The sequence below is a fragment of the Phyllostomus hastatus genome, unplaced genomic scaffold (genome assembly GCF_019186645.2).
Source record: "Phyllostomus hastatus isolate PE091 unplaced genomic scaffold, TTU_PhHast_1.1 phas_scaffold_501, whole genome shotgun sequence".
NCBI classification, from domain to species: domain Eukaryota; kingdom Metazoa; phylum Chordata; class Mammalia; order Chiroptera; family Phyllostomidae; genus Phyllostomus; species Phyllostomus hastatus.
The window spans coordinates 1,880,443-1,894,411 of NW_025334033.1; the positions used below are offsets into that span (position 1 = coordinate 1,880,443).

The window sequence follows — 13,969 nt, forward strand, 5'->3', positions numbered from 1 at the left end:
TGCCTTCAGGACAAAGCTGAATTGATACAAACAAAAAGCAAAATGTTACCTCAGTTTTTCTCATTGCTGAAGTTTATCTAATTAAATACATTCTTCTTCTTCTTGTCATCTTCATCCCATTCTTCCCTTGTAGCTATTCATACTATTATCTCAAGCACACAGAGGTATACAAAAATGTTTCCATAAATGGAATAAATAGCTAATTAACAGCGCTGGAAGAGAGTGACCAAATAATGCTATCATGATCTTTGGTTGCAAACTAAAGTCAATTAGTCAAGGAAATTGTCTCCTAAAACTATTTCTTGTAACTGAAGCAACAAAATAGAAAAGCTGATAATGACTCACAGGAGGAATCAAAGACACTGGAATCTTTAAGAAACTCAGTCTCTGGAGAGTTCTGACGCAGATGGAGGTATAGGTTAAAATGCTTTGCTTCCTCCCACAACCAAAAGAAGGATAACAACCAATTTAAAAACAAAACAATGACCAGAACTGCCAGAAAATCTAACTGCATGGAAGTCTGACAACCAAAAAGTTAAAAAACATTCATCTAGACTGGTAGGAGGGGCAGAGATGGGCAGCTGGAGTAGATAGGATGCACAGCAAGGCAGCAGACCACATGGACAAGGTGGCAGCTGACAGGCTGGGCAGTCCCACATTAGCGTGGGGATAAGCCAGGAGAAATAACTGGGGAGTAAGACAAACCTTGAAACCCAGGGTTTTAGTGCAGAAAACTAAAGACTCAAAACCTCTGGCTGTAAAACCTGTGGGCTTACCACAGTGAAAGAAACACCCATTCTCACAGGAGAGTTTATTGGACAGGCCTGTGGGGTCCTAGAATGTACACAAACCCAACCACCTAAGAATCATCCCTGAAAGGGCACAATATGTTTCTTGGAAATGAGGGAAGTGATGGAAAGCAGGGCAAGAGCCAAATAAGCGGCATTGTTCCCTCTTGGACCCCTCCCCCACATACAGCACTACAATGCATCACAAGGTTTTGCCTTGCCCTGGCGAATACCTAAAGCTCTGCCACTTACAACATAACAGGTGTCCTGAGACAAAGAAATATGGCCCAAGTGAAAGAACGAGTCAAAGCTCCAGAAAGATAACTAAGTGACAAGGAGGTAGACAACCTATTAAATGTAAAGTTAAAAACACTGGTAATCAGGAAGCTCACAGAAATTATTGAGTTCAGTAGCAAAATGGAGGAAGAAGTGAAACTTATATGAAGTGAAATAAAGCAAAATATACAGGGAACCAACAGTGAAGGGAAGGAAATCAGGACTCAAATCAACGGTTTGGAACAGAAGGAAGAAAGAAACATCTAACTGGTACAGAATGAAGAAACAAGAATTCAAAAACATGAGAAGAGGCTTAGGAACCTCCAGGACAACTTAAACGCTCCAACATTCAAATCACAGGGGTACCTGAAGGAGAAGAGGAAGATAAGGAGAGAATCTTAAAAGCAGCAAGAGAAAAGGAGACAGTTACCTACAAAGTGCCCATAAGACTATCAGTTGATAGAAGGGGCTAGAAAGAAGTATTCAAAGTCATGAAAGGCAAGGACCTACATCCAAGATTACTCTATCCAGCAAAACTATCATTTAGAATGGAAGGGCAGATAAAGTGCTTCCCAAGTAAGGTAAAGTTAAAGGAGTCCATCATCACCAAGCCCTTATAATATGAAATGTTACAGGGACTTACCTAGGAAAAAGAAGAAGACAAAAAAACTGTGAAGAGTAAAATGACAACAAACTCACAGTTATTAACCTACAACGAAACAAAACAAAAATGAAAACTAAGCAAACAACTAGAACAGGAACAGACACAGAAATGGACATCACATGGAGGGTTATTAGCTGGGGAGTGGGTGGAGAGAGAGGGGGAAAAGGTACAGAGAATAAGTAGCATAAATGGTAGGTAGACGACAAACGGGGGGAGGTTAAGAATAGCATAAGAAATGTAGAAGCTAAAGAACTCTCTCTCTATATATATAACCCATGGACATGAACTAAAGGGGGGAATGCGGGTGGGATGGAGTGTCCAGAGCAAAAGGGAATAAATGGGGGAAAATGGGACAATTATTATAGCATAATCAATAAAATAAAATACATTTTTTAAAAATACTATGGGAAATGGAGAAGCCAAAGAACTTACATGTATGATTCATGAACATGAACTAAGGTGGGGGAATGATGGTGGGAGGGAGGTACAGAGCAGAGAGGAATAAAGTGGAGAAAAAAATGGGACAACTATAATAGTACAATCAATAAAATATATTAAAATTTATAATAAAATAAAATGTACATGCTACCCCCCAAAAAGTTCCAGTATGTCTTTGTTGTGTCCTGAATTCCACTATTCTGAGTAACACTGAGCACTGACTTCTGCCCACACTCCCACCAATCAGCATAGGGTGTAAAGAATGAGAGATACCTCAAAGATCATCTGGTGTACATCTTCTCTACTCAGGTTTGCTCATCCTTGTGCTAACCAAAACAAATAGGAAATAAATTATAAATAATATGGGCTTACCACCAATTCAAGCAAGGCTGACAATTCTAGAGTACTTTTTAAAGTAGATCAGTGTGTTTGGGGTCACTCAGATAGATTTGTAATTCTCTACTTCCTGATTTTAGTCTCAGATTACTAACAAGGTTGAGTTTAAATTAGAATTGATGAATAAAATTTTAAAGAAATGTCTCAATCTAATCATTCTAAAATTTCTCCACTAGTTTATTCTTCTTCACATGGATAGAAAGAGCTCAGGCCACTTCAGAATAGCAGAAAGATGTACAGGAATGGGCACTGGAGTTGCATGCTCCCCAAATGGTTGTTTTTGCTGCTCTCAGTGCAGCAAGTCTTGGAGAAGGCTGTTGTTGCTAGGACCTGCATTAGACTTTGCTAGTGATTGTAAAATCCTTTTATTTTATACCTAAGGAAACCAAAGTACAGAGAGCATAAATGGCTTTGCTGACACCAAGGAACAAGTTGATGGTATGTTTGTATGTTTGACCCTTGGATTCCCTAGTCAATTCATGCTATTTTCTCTATACCATGCTGCTTTTGCTGTGATGGTTCAACTTTTTCATCCAGAATGTGGCCCAGGAAATCATAATATATCAAAGCTAGTTTCTTTGGCATTGCCCAAAATTCTTCACATTTTATTCCCACTGGACTCAAATCTCTGCCCCTACTTTATTCTTTGCCTGGAGACCAACACTCAAAACATCTGTGCACAAGTCACTAAAACAACTTTCCCAACGCCAAACATGAAGTCATGATTTGACTCTACTTATCCTGCTGTCTTCTATGTTTTGGTTGTGAGTTTTCTGCTGCAATATCCACATGAAATAAGAGAGTTGATTAATTTCTTCTGGTTGATTAGATTCCTCCCTCTCACTGCTCTGTGTGTTTCCATGTAAAGCTCTGATCTCCATCAAAAACAGTTTCCATCCATCTAACCTACGTGGACCAATGGCATAGACCTGGGATTACCATCCTGAGTACATTTAGCCCAGGAAGTTGTTTCCTAGGACCACAGAAATTTGACCGCAGCAATGAAAGGGAAAAAGTGGTAATGAGTCACTTAAGGAGGAGGAAAGGAGACTCGGGATTTGCGTGTGTGTGTGAAATTATCAATTGTTTCTGCTTGTTCTTCTTAGTTATGAAGGTAGAATCATAAGAATGAAAATATAAACCTCTAAAATAGTAAAAATGATGTTTATCATCTTCATAGAAAGGAAGGGAGGGAGAGAAAGAGAGAGAAAAAGAAGACTCCAATGGTTAATCATTTGTGGAACAACAACAAAAAATGCCTATTTAATAAAGAACTCTGACTGAGCTGTAAATGCCAGTTACATTTTCAGTATTATTGATTATATTTAAATTCTCCTTGTAATAAAGCATAATTTTATAATGTAAGAAAAAGAAGCCTTCAGAGCTCCTACCCTTCGCAACAGCAGGGATGGAACTAGAAAGCATTATGCTAAGTGAAATAAGCTGGGCCATGAAAGACAAATACCATATGATCTCACCTGTAAGTGGAACCTAATCAACAAAACAAAAAAGCAAGCAAAATATGACCAGAGACTCGGAAATAAAGGACAAACTGACAGCAACCAGATGGGAGATGGGAGGGAATAATGAAAGGAAAACAGGGAAGGGTCATCAAGGGACATGTATAAAGGATACATGGACAAAACCAAAGGGGGTAGGATCGAGGGTGGGAGGTAGGGATGGCTGGGTTGGGGGAGAGTGGTGGGGATGAAATGGAGACAACTGTACTTGAACGAAAATTTAAAAAGAAAGAAAGAATAAATTATAGATTTGAAAAAATAATAATTATGTGATGTGATAGAGGTTTTTTTAATACTATGGTGGAGCCCTGGCTGGTATACCTCAGTGGATTGAGTGCAGGTCTGCCAACCAAAGGGCTGCTGGTTTGATTCCAACTCAGGGCACATGCCTGGCTTGCAGGCCAGGCCCCCAGTATGGGATGTGCGAGAGGCAACCACACATTGATGTTTCTCTCCCCCTTTCTCCTTCCCTTCCCCTGTGGGGAAACGGTTTGTTTTAACTCTGGCAAATGTGACTCAGCCCTGTATGGAAAATCTATAGGAATGAAGCAGTGGGCAGGAGCCGGACCCTTAAACCAGGTTTTCCCATGGGGATCAGGCCTAGAAAATGCATACAGACTATTATGGCTTGCTGTTGCCAAAACTCCCTCGCCCTGGTCTGAAATAGTACATGTTTATTGCCTATCTTCAAGGTAATTTTCAGCTTGCCACCTTTCCCTTCTGCATTGATTATTTTCATTTCTTTGATTGTACCTAAAATGTAGACAACAATATTCTATGTAATAGATAATAAATCCTTCTTTGATGTCAGACCCGAGAAAAACAATAAAAGCCTCTCCAGGCAAGGGTCAGTGCTCTCTCCCCTTGAGAGAAGTGGCTGCAGGACTCTCATCTTAAGAGAGTACCATACCATCCTTTTTTCTCCACAGGATTGCTGTAGTCTGTGCATTTGTTTTCATTTTCAGTCACAACACACAGACTCTGCTAGCCAGAGTCTGCCACATTCCCTCTCTCTAAAAAATAAATAAATAAAATGTTTTTTAAAAAATACTATAATGGGAATCACATATCAATATATGTGTATATGTCAAGTCTACACATTGTACATCTTAAAATTACATCCAATGTTAATTATATATCAATAAAAATAAAATTTAAAGAAAAACAAAAAGTAAAAATAAAAAATAATCCTTCAGTGTGGCATCTAGAATGTGATCTAGAATGTGATCCATGTCCCATTAGAAAGAATAACTGTATTAAGATAATAATACATATAGATGGTTCATCAACAGCTAGGTTATTTTTTACATGTGTGATATGGAGAGATGAAAATGGTGTTATAATAGCAGCACAAGAGTACTGTACTCAAAATGCTAGTAGAGCTGAAATGAGGCAAATCACTAGTGGTTTAATCTCTCATAGGTCAACTTCATAAAAAGAAATGACAACAGAAGGAGAAGTTCCTCCATTTATACTTTACGTTTGCATCAAAAGTATGCAGAGAGTCTGTAAAAAAAGTTATTAATGTATTATAATTACACAGAGCATTTTATATCAGTTATCTATTGCTGTCCCACAAAGCAGCTTAAATCAATAACATTTCACTTGCTCATGACTTCAGTCAGAGCTAAGCTCACCTGGGCTTTCCCATGAAGTATCAGTTGTCTGGAGCTTTAGTGCTGCCTATTAGTTATGCCTCTTTCTACAAGGGACCTTTTATTATTCAGTTGTCCTGGTAACGCTTTCTTACAGGGTGATGAGGAACACTACAACAAGACAAAGGCAGAAGCTGCAAAGCCACCTATGCCTAAATTCTGGAATTCATGTAACATCATCTCAACCACATTCCATTGGTCAAAGCAAGGAATAAGACCAGGTCATATTTAAGACTGGGGAAATAGACTCCACCTCTTAGCAGAAGAAGATGCAAAATATTGTAGCTATGTTTTTCAACCAACTGGAGACTGTACAGCTACACATTCTCAGTTATGTTGATTGACTAAATCTCAGAAACTTTAATATAAGGACCTGATAAACACCTTAATATGCTGTTACTCCAACTTCTACTAACTCAAAGACACCATCAGCTCTCTTTCATTCCTGCTTTTGTCTTAGATTCAACAGGTTTGTAATAAGTAATATTAATTTTAATTTTCTAAACAAGTTTGTATCCAGATACTATAGATGAGACTCGGTTAAGCCACATGACATTCCAGAGTCTTCTGTTCCCAGGACTAACCAGCCTCCTAATTGTCAAAGAATATTTGGGAACACTGAGGCAGAAGCACAGTCATATTACTTCATTTGAAAGGAGCATAGAGGCCCTACAGGAAAGAAACGTCTTATTCTCAACAAATAAAATCATACATGTATAGAACTAATAAACTTGAGGTGTACAAATGAGGGCAGTCTGATTTATCTGTGAGCAAATTATTATAAAAGCAAGACATCTGACAAAGTAGGCCAGACTAAGCATCTGGCCTGTGTTAGAGTGGAGAGGTTGTAATTCCAGGTTCTTTGTATATCAATCACACTTCAATAAAACTGTTTAAATCAGGGGTGTCAACCTCATTTTCACTGGGGGCCATATCAGCCTCACAGTTGCCTTCAAAGGGTTGAATGTAATTTTAGGACTGTATAAATATATCCACTCCTTAACACTTAAGCAGGAGCTTGGCACTGCCACAAGGTAGAAACAAGGTGTCGGGATGGATAAAACAAGGTGGAGGACCAGATCTGGCCCTTGGGCTTTGTGTTTGCCACCCATGGTCTAAATACAGATAGATGATAGTAAGATGTTAAGATGATAGATGATGATGATAGAGAAATGTTAGATAGATAGATGATAGATAGGTAGATGATAGATAGATAGATAGATAGATAGATAGATAGATAGATAGATAGATATCTCCACACAATACAGAGAGAGAAAGAGGGAGGAAGGAGAAAGACACAGAGACGTAGAACCAAGAAGGGACTCTATCTACATGATATAGATAAATCTGTTTTCTAAATAATAAAACTACTATAAAAATGTTATGCCAATAACTTTTAAAACTGAAAAGAAAAAATAGACAAATTCAAAATATATATTCACATTTTTCTTGAATAAGGTGATAAATTATACATATTTTTAAAGAAGTAGGTATATAAACTATAAATGAGCAAAATCAAACATATTGTTTATGGATAATACATCTTTAATAAAATTTTCTTCAAAAAAGCAAAATAAGAATAAACCAAAAAAATACAGTATAGTGATTACTTCTGGGTGGAAGTCAGGGTAAAGAGATAAGAGATAGGAAAGTAGATGCAATGATAGATGGGCTCAGAGGTATTTATCTTAGTATGCTCTATAATTCAAATATGTTACATATTTTATAAATATGTAATATTTCATACAAATAGTAGGAGAATTTTTAATTTTATAGTACATAACATTTTTATTTTTTTCTTATTGTCTTTCACCTTTATCACATTAATTATTCATCCATTGTTTACAAAGGCGGGAGAAGCCACTACTCCAATTCGCAGCTAGTGGTGGAATTTTAAATCTACCCAACCACTTTAGTAGCCATTTTTGCAATAGTAATCAAGCCTTACAAAAGCACAGCAATTTCATTTATATTAACTTGTCATGAAAAAGTAACCAAAGCCATGTGTACATAAAGAGGCATTCAAGGTCTTTCATAGCAAAACTGTTGATAACTAAAAAATGAAAACTTTAATGTCAGCACTGAAGTACTGACTAAGTGATATGCCTATACCCAAACAATAAATTATCATATTGCCAACCAACTTAGCATAGAACTACATGCTAGAAGTAGATTTATCACCATGAAAAAACTTACATGACATTCTTAAATTATTTATATATATTATTAAATGCACTGTAGAACAATGTGATCTACAATGTGATATATGAGTTATTTTGTATACATTTTAAATGCATAAATGAAAATTCTAAAAGAAATATAACAAAAGTTCAAGTTTGTTTGAGTGAAATGATTTTCAGTGATTTTTTAATTTTTTTTATTTTGCTTACCTACAAACATACTTTAGACTCCACCGGTTTGTTATCCTGAATACATATAATGTAACACTTCTGCTAAATCTATTATATTTCCCCATTTCTTTCCATTCCTTGTAATATGAAAGAAAAATTGTTGCCTTAATCTTCTCAGCTTTTATTTACTACAGCTCTTTGGGCAAAAACAATAATTATTGACTTTCCACTGTAGGCCAGCCATCTGCTAGGTCAAAAAAAAATCATGTTTTCTGCTTTATGGAATTTTTCTTCCTGTGAAGGGAAACAAAGAGAGGTAAAGTTATTAAGACATTAAACAAAATATATGCTAGAGAATAACTGAAGTAGAAAGGAAGGAAGGAATTTTTTTAAGTAGAAAGTCTTTTCTTGAACATGAAAAACCTAAAGCTGAAACCTGAATGAGGAGAAGCAGCCAGCCTTGCATATCCCCAGACAAATGGCTCTGCAAGTAGACAGAAGGGCCTGTATACAGGTCTCAAACCAAAAGTGTGGTGTATTCAAGTAACAGAAAATCTAAAATATCTTAAAAGACTGAAAAGGGGTCAATGAAGTTGGCAGGGCCAAATCTTATCAAGCTTTGAGGACCCTGGTTAGGCAATGAGGTAGAGAGGGTATTATTTCCTGTCATGCTGTAGTATCAACCTGCCCTTAGCTCCAGAGCTTTCCATGAGCTTCTCAGGGCATGTACTTACCTCAAAAGATTGGTCAGCATGGGCTTCAGCCCCATCCAATAGCATACACAAATTCAAAAATGTCCTCTACTCAAGCCCTTTCATTGAGTCTGTGTTGGGAACCGCCCTGACTGGTATCAGAGGCTGAAACCCCCGCCTAGCTAAGGCTAAGGGAACGCCCTTGGTACCATAAGCCAGCAAGGAGACAAAAGCTTATCTCCATGGCAGGAATGCTGCTTCTGCTGCTTTATTCATGACTGAACCCCAAAAAGCTTGGTCGGTTAGCCAAAGATGGGTAAGATTCCCCATGGGGGGAACGACCTAAGCCAGGCACGATCACTTTGGGAGGCCCCCCAAAAGAAGGACTTGAGGGGCTGCAGCAAAAGGGGGTGATGGACCCTCGCTCCTCGGCTTTGACAAAGTCTGAGTTCTCAGCGTCTGGGAGAAAATCTCCTTATCTCTTGGTTACCTAGTTCCCTTGCTCCACCTAAGCCTAAAACAATGACAGGGTGGTGCAGCTCGGTACTGAGAAGTGCGGATTTCCTGGGGTGATCAGGCCTAAGAAAGAATATGTAAATTACTGTGAAACCTTCTTTGTTTAGAATGCTCTCAGTTGAATGAGAAGGGTCTTAGGAGGAAGTTAGTTTGTTCCTCAGTCTTACAGCTCTTTGACCCCAACTCAATAGACCGGCAGAGTTCTTTGTTTTCTATAGTTCCTTACTTCCCCTAATGAGTACTGTACTTTACCTGAATTATTATGCAAAATGAGCCCAATAAAAGCAGGTATGGACGGTAAATCAGCGCGCTCCCCACTAGGGGAGGGGTGGCCATTTCTGTCCCTACTTCCCCATAGAAACTAGTTTGTCTCTGTGCATGTGGTGTTTTTTCTCGCGTGTTTATCGTCGAGCCATCCACAGCATTCCGTGGTCACTGCTGGCCGGTGACCCACTCGCAACAAGTCTGCCCACCTTACCATACCCATTACCTGCAGTGATTTGTTCTTATTTCAGAGATCCATGGTCCCTTCCTACAACTGAGTTGTATAGTTCTAACACAATTCTTTATAGTTCTTGGCACAAGCTTGAGAATATAAATAATATTCAATACCTTTTTGGATAATTGAATTCTTATTTAAAAAATTTTTCATACCTAGTCAGCTTGGTAACTACCTTCAGCACATTATTACAATCAATAACTGTTATATTAATACAACAAAGCTCAATAGAACAATTGCATAGCATGTAAAAAGTCATTTGAATATAAGAGAAAGAACATGTAGAAAGTAAATTGAACTGTGGCATTCTGAAGTCTCTATATTTAAGGGATTTTATCATGTAAAATATGCTAGTCCTGTTAGGAAAAAAATAAGTTCTTGATCAAGGGGTGATGAATGGAGTTAGAAAGGAAGGCACCACAAAAAGAAATTTTCAGATAACTTGAAAAAAAGTCATCAAAACTGAGATGTGGTTTTAATGTTTTATTTCATTTTGTTGAACAGGCACTTATATAACACTATAGGCCAGGAATTGTTTAAAGCAATTTACAAACACAAATTAAGAAGATATATCTAGCCATAAGGAACTGCCATTTTTGTAAGTTAAAACAGTCAAATATCATGCATTTCAAGTGATTTAATTTATCTCCATCTTACAGATGATGGAATTTAGGGATAAAGAGGCTAAGCAATTTGTGTGTCAGTAAAAAGCAAAGCTAAGATTTCATGTCAGGCAATCTGGCTCAAGGGTCTGTGCTTATAATCATGTTACTGGAAGGGAAAAGAATTAACCTAACTCTATGGAACCAGTGCTGTTTTCAATATGATTAGAGCACGTATTAGCACTAGCCGGCACAAAATTATTAAATAGGTCACTGTCTTTGCTCATTACCTGGCCCACATTGTTCAAATCCCCTGAGGGGCAACACAAATTTTGAAAAAACTGGAGTAATGATAAGGCTTAAGTCATGGTTACCACATACACTAGCTGAAATGTTTAAGAGGCCATAACCGAGCGATTATATTTCAGGCTAATGTTATGATATTTGTAAATCAAAAATAACTTTAGCTCTTTGCTTTCATTTATTGAAGGGCAATATATTATTGAAAGGTAAAAGACAGACATCTCTTTAAAATTCTCATTTTATCTCTTATCTGTTTTATTCATACATTGCAGCTACTCCCACATGTCTCACTATAAACCTCAAATAAAACTATCCATAATAATTGAAAATGTTCTCATATTTTCAAAGCACTTTTCTTCAGATTTTGCATCAAAAACCCCAAAAATGAATGTGGCAAAGGAGAACTCACCTCAGAACAGAGTAGAAAAAGAGATATAAAAGACCAGTCCAGAAACTTCTTATCAACAAGGGATCAGAAAATGTGGAAATACACTTACATTAATACTTTTTATTCCATCACACTGCATAAGAAAGAAGAATACAATATCCTCCTTGGTTATGGCAGAATATGACAGAAAACATATTAAGAAATTCTTGGACATTAGTAATTGAACCAGTAAGTAAAGCATCATTGGTGCTTTGTTTCATTGGTTCATGTCTGTAGTATGGGCAGAAAATATTAGAGATGCTTGTATTTCTTGATCTCAAAATCACTTAAAACAGCTTCCTGAAACTCAACACCTGACTGAATAGTCTCTCCATTGCCACCTTCATCTCTGTATTCCTAAAAGTATAGATGGCAGGGTTCAAAAATGGGGTGATAAATACATCAAAAATGGCAAGGAATTTATCCACTGGCACTGTGGGAAATGGCCAAGAGTATACAAAAATACATGGACCAAAAAATAAGACCACCACTGTGATGTGAGCTGACAATGTAGAGAGGGCCTTGGACAAGCCACCAGAAGAACGTTGCCAAACAGTGACCAAAATGAAGATATAAGAGATAATCAAAATGAGAAAAGTTCCCACAGAGATAAAACCACTATTGGCAGCGACCATGAGCTCCAATCTGTAAGTATCTGTGCAGGCAAGCATAATAAATCGTGGTAGATCACAGTAAAAGCTATCTACTTCATTGGGGCCACAGAATGGTAAGTTTACAACAAATACAAGTTGGATCCATGAATGTATGATTCCAATGGTCCAGGAAGCCACCAAGAGTAAAATACAAGTTCTGAAGTTCATGATGGTCAGGTAGTGAAGAGGCCTACATATAGCAACATAACGGTCAAAGGCCATGGCAATGAGCAGAACCATCTCAGTTCCTCCAATAACATGAATGAAGAACATCTGAGCAATGCAACCTTGGAAAGAGATCACTTTCCTTTCCTTGAAAAGATCAGAAATCAACTTGGGAGCTGCAATGGAGGAAACCCACACGTCAATAAAGGAGAGGTTGGCCAGCAGGAAGTACATGGGAGAGTGTAAATGGGAATCAGAGATCACTGTGAGCACAATGAGAAGGTTTCCTAAAACACTTGCTATGTAGAACATGGAGAAAACTAGAAAGAGGGCTAGTTGCATCTCCAAAGAACTGGTGAGTCCCACCAACACAATCTCAGGCATCACTGAATAATTTCCTACCTCCATGGTCTCAGTCACTTTGGGCTCCAAATTTTCCTGAAAGAACAGGAAAAATAAGAAATTGGAATTACTAGTTATATCAGACAGGGTTCCATTAGAGAAGCAGAAACAATAGGAGATAATGTGCTAAGGGGTTTCTGACAATGACTTCATCTTAGGAAATCATGGAAGCTGATTCAGCAGTCTCTGTAAGTCTATTGACTTTGCATCAGATGCTATAGTTTGAAGTTCACATGACAGGCAGGAAGGAGAGATGGTTATAAAATGGGGGAAATAAAAATAAACGAATACCCCCCAAGCAAGGCTAAAGCCATAAGATAGACTAAAGCTAGTGTCAGCCCTTGTTGCCTCCAACCTTGATGGTGTTCATGCACCAAGAAGCCAGGGCCCTTCACCACAGAGCTAAACACACACATGGCCCTCAACTAAGAGAAGCTGAAGAAAAATCACAAAGAAGGTGTGACAGCTGCAGTCCCAGCCACTGCCTCACATCAATGAGATAAGCCAGCAGAGAAATGGTAAGATCTGTTAGCTACAGATCTGGCTACTGCTTCACTTTTGCCCTTGAAATATTGATAAAGAATCTTTCTTGCAAATCATTCTTGTTGAAATCTACAGAAAAGGAATGTTGGGGAATGTAGCTCAATCTAGTCAAGTTGACACAAGATAAAGCCTCTATCACCTGTTTTTATTTGGTCAAAAATGACCACAGTACCACTTAACTGGATTTGACAAAGTCTCTAACTCTGCTGGTCCTAATCTCACTCCATCTCCCACCAACTTCTCTTGTTATTACTGACTCTACTTAAAATTTCACCATGTATTCTCCTCTGACATCAGGGAGCCACTTCAAGTGGGAAATGTAAGAACTTCAACAGAGTTTTGGAATCAAAGGAAAGTGGGTGTACTGAGTATTTCATGGCAATAAATTGTTGCTTCTACTAGTCCACAGGGACTTCCGAAGAATATATTTCAGGAAGAAAGTAACCCCACATGGAAGTTCTGAAATGCAGGAAGAAACGATGAATAAGTATGTGGCCAAATCTGAATAAACAAAGACTGAATGAAACACCTTAATACTACACAAAGTGGTATTTTCATTTTTTTAATCCTCATCCTAGGATATGTTTATTGATCTTAGAGACAGAGGAAAGGAGAAACAGAAACATTCAATGTGACAAACATCGATCAGTTGCCTCCTGTACGCTCCCCATTTGGGGATTGAACCCACTACCTATTGTTTTTTGGTGTACAGGACAACAACCTGGGCACTAGGTGGTACTTTGAAAGAGAGAAAATTGGAACATATGGCAGCAATAGGATAAATTGAGAGAATGGCAAATGCAGTTAAAATATGTAAAGTCCTCAGAGTCACTATGTCACACAACTCCAGGAAGCACTGTTTACAAGGTGTTCTATGATAGGTCTGTATTAGACTTTAATATGCTAAATGTGATGCTAATTTTCTAATACAATCACTAAAAGGATAAAAATAGAAAGTATAATCTCCAAACTAGTAGAGGATAAAAAATAGAATGAGAATGAATATTAAATCTCAAAAAAAAGCAAGATATGAGAAAGTAACATGCAAATGATAGAACAAATACAACAAAATAAGGTGA

At 37.7% G+C, this 13,969-nt stretch overlaps 1 protein-coding gene across 1 annotated transcript; it reads right to left on the minus strand.

The window, feature by feature from the left end:
- Positions 1-11,414: 11,414 nt before the first annotated feature.
- LOC123808552 (olfactory receptor 4F15-like) lies at positions 11,415-12,359 on the minus strand. The gene has a single exon (XM_045823285.1). It carries the CDS (start codon positions 12,351-12,353, stop codon positions 11,415-11,417), a length of 939 nt encoding a protein of 312 aa, XP_045679241.1. The 5' UTR covers positions 12,354-12,359.
- Between the last annotated feature and the right edge of the window lie 1,610 nt (positions 12,360-13,969).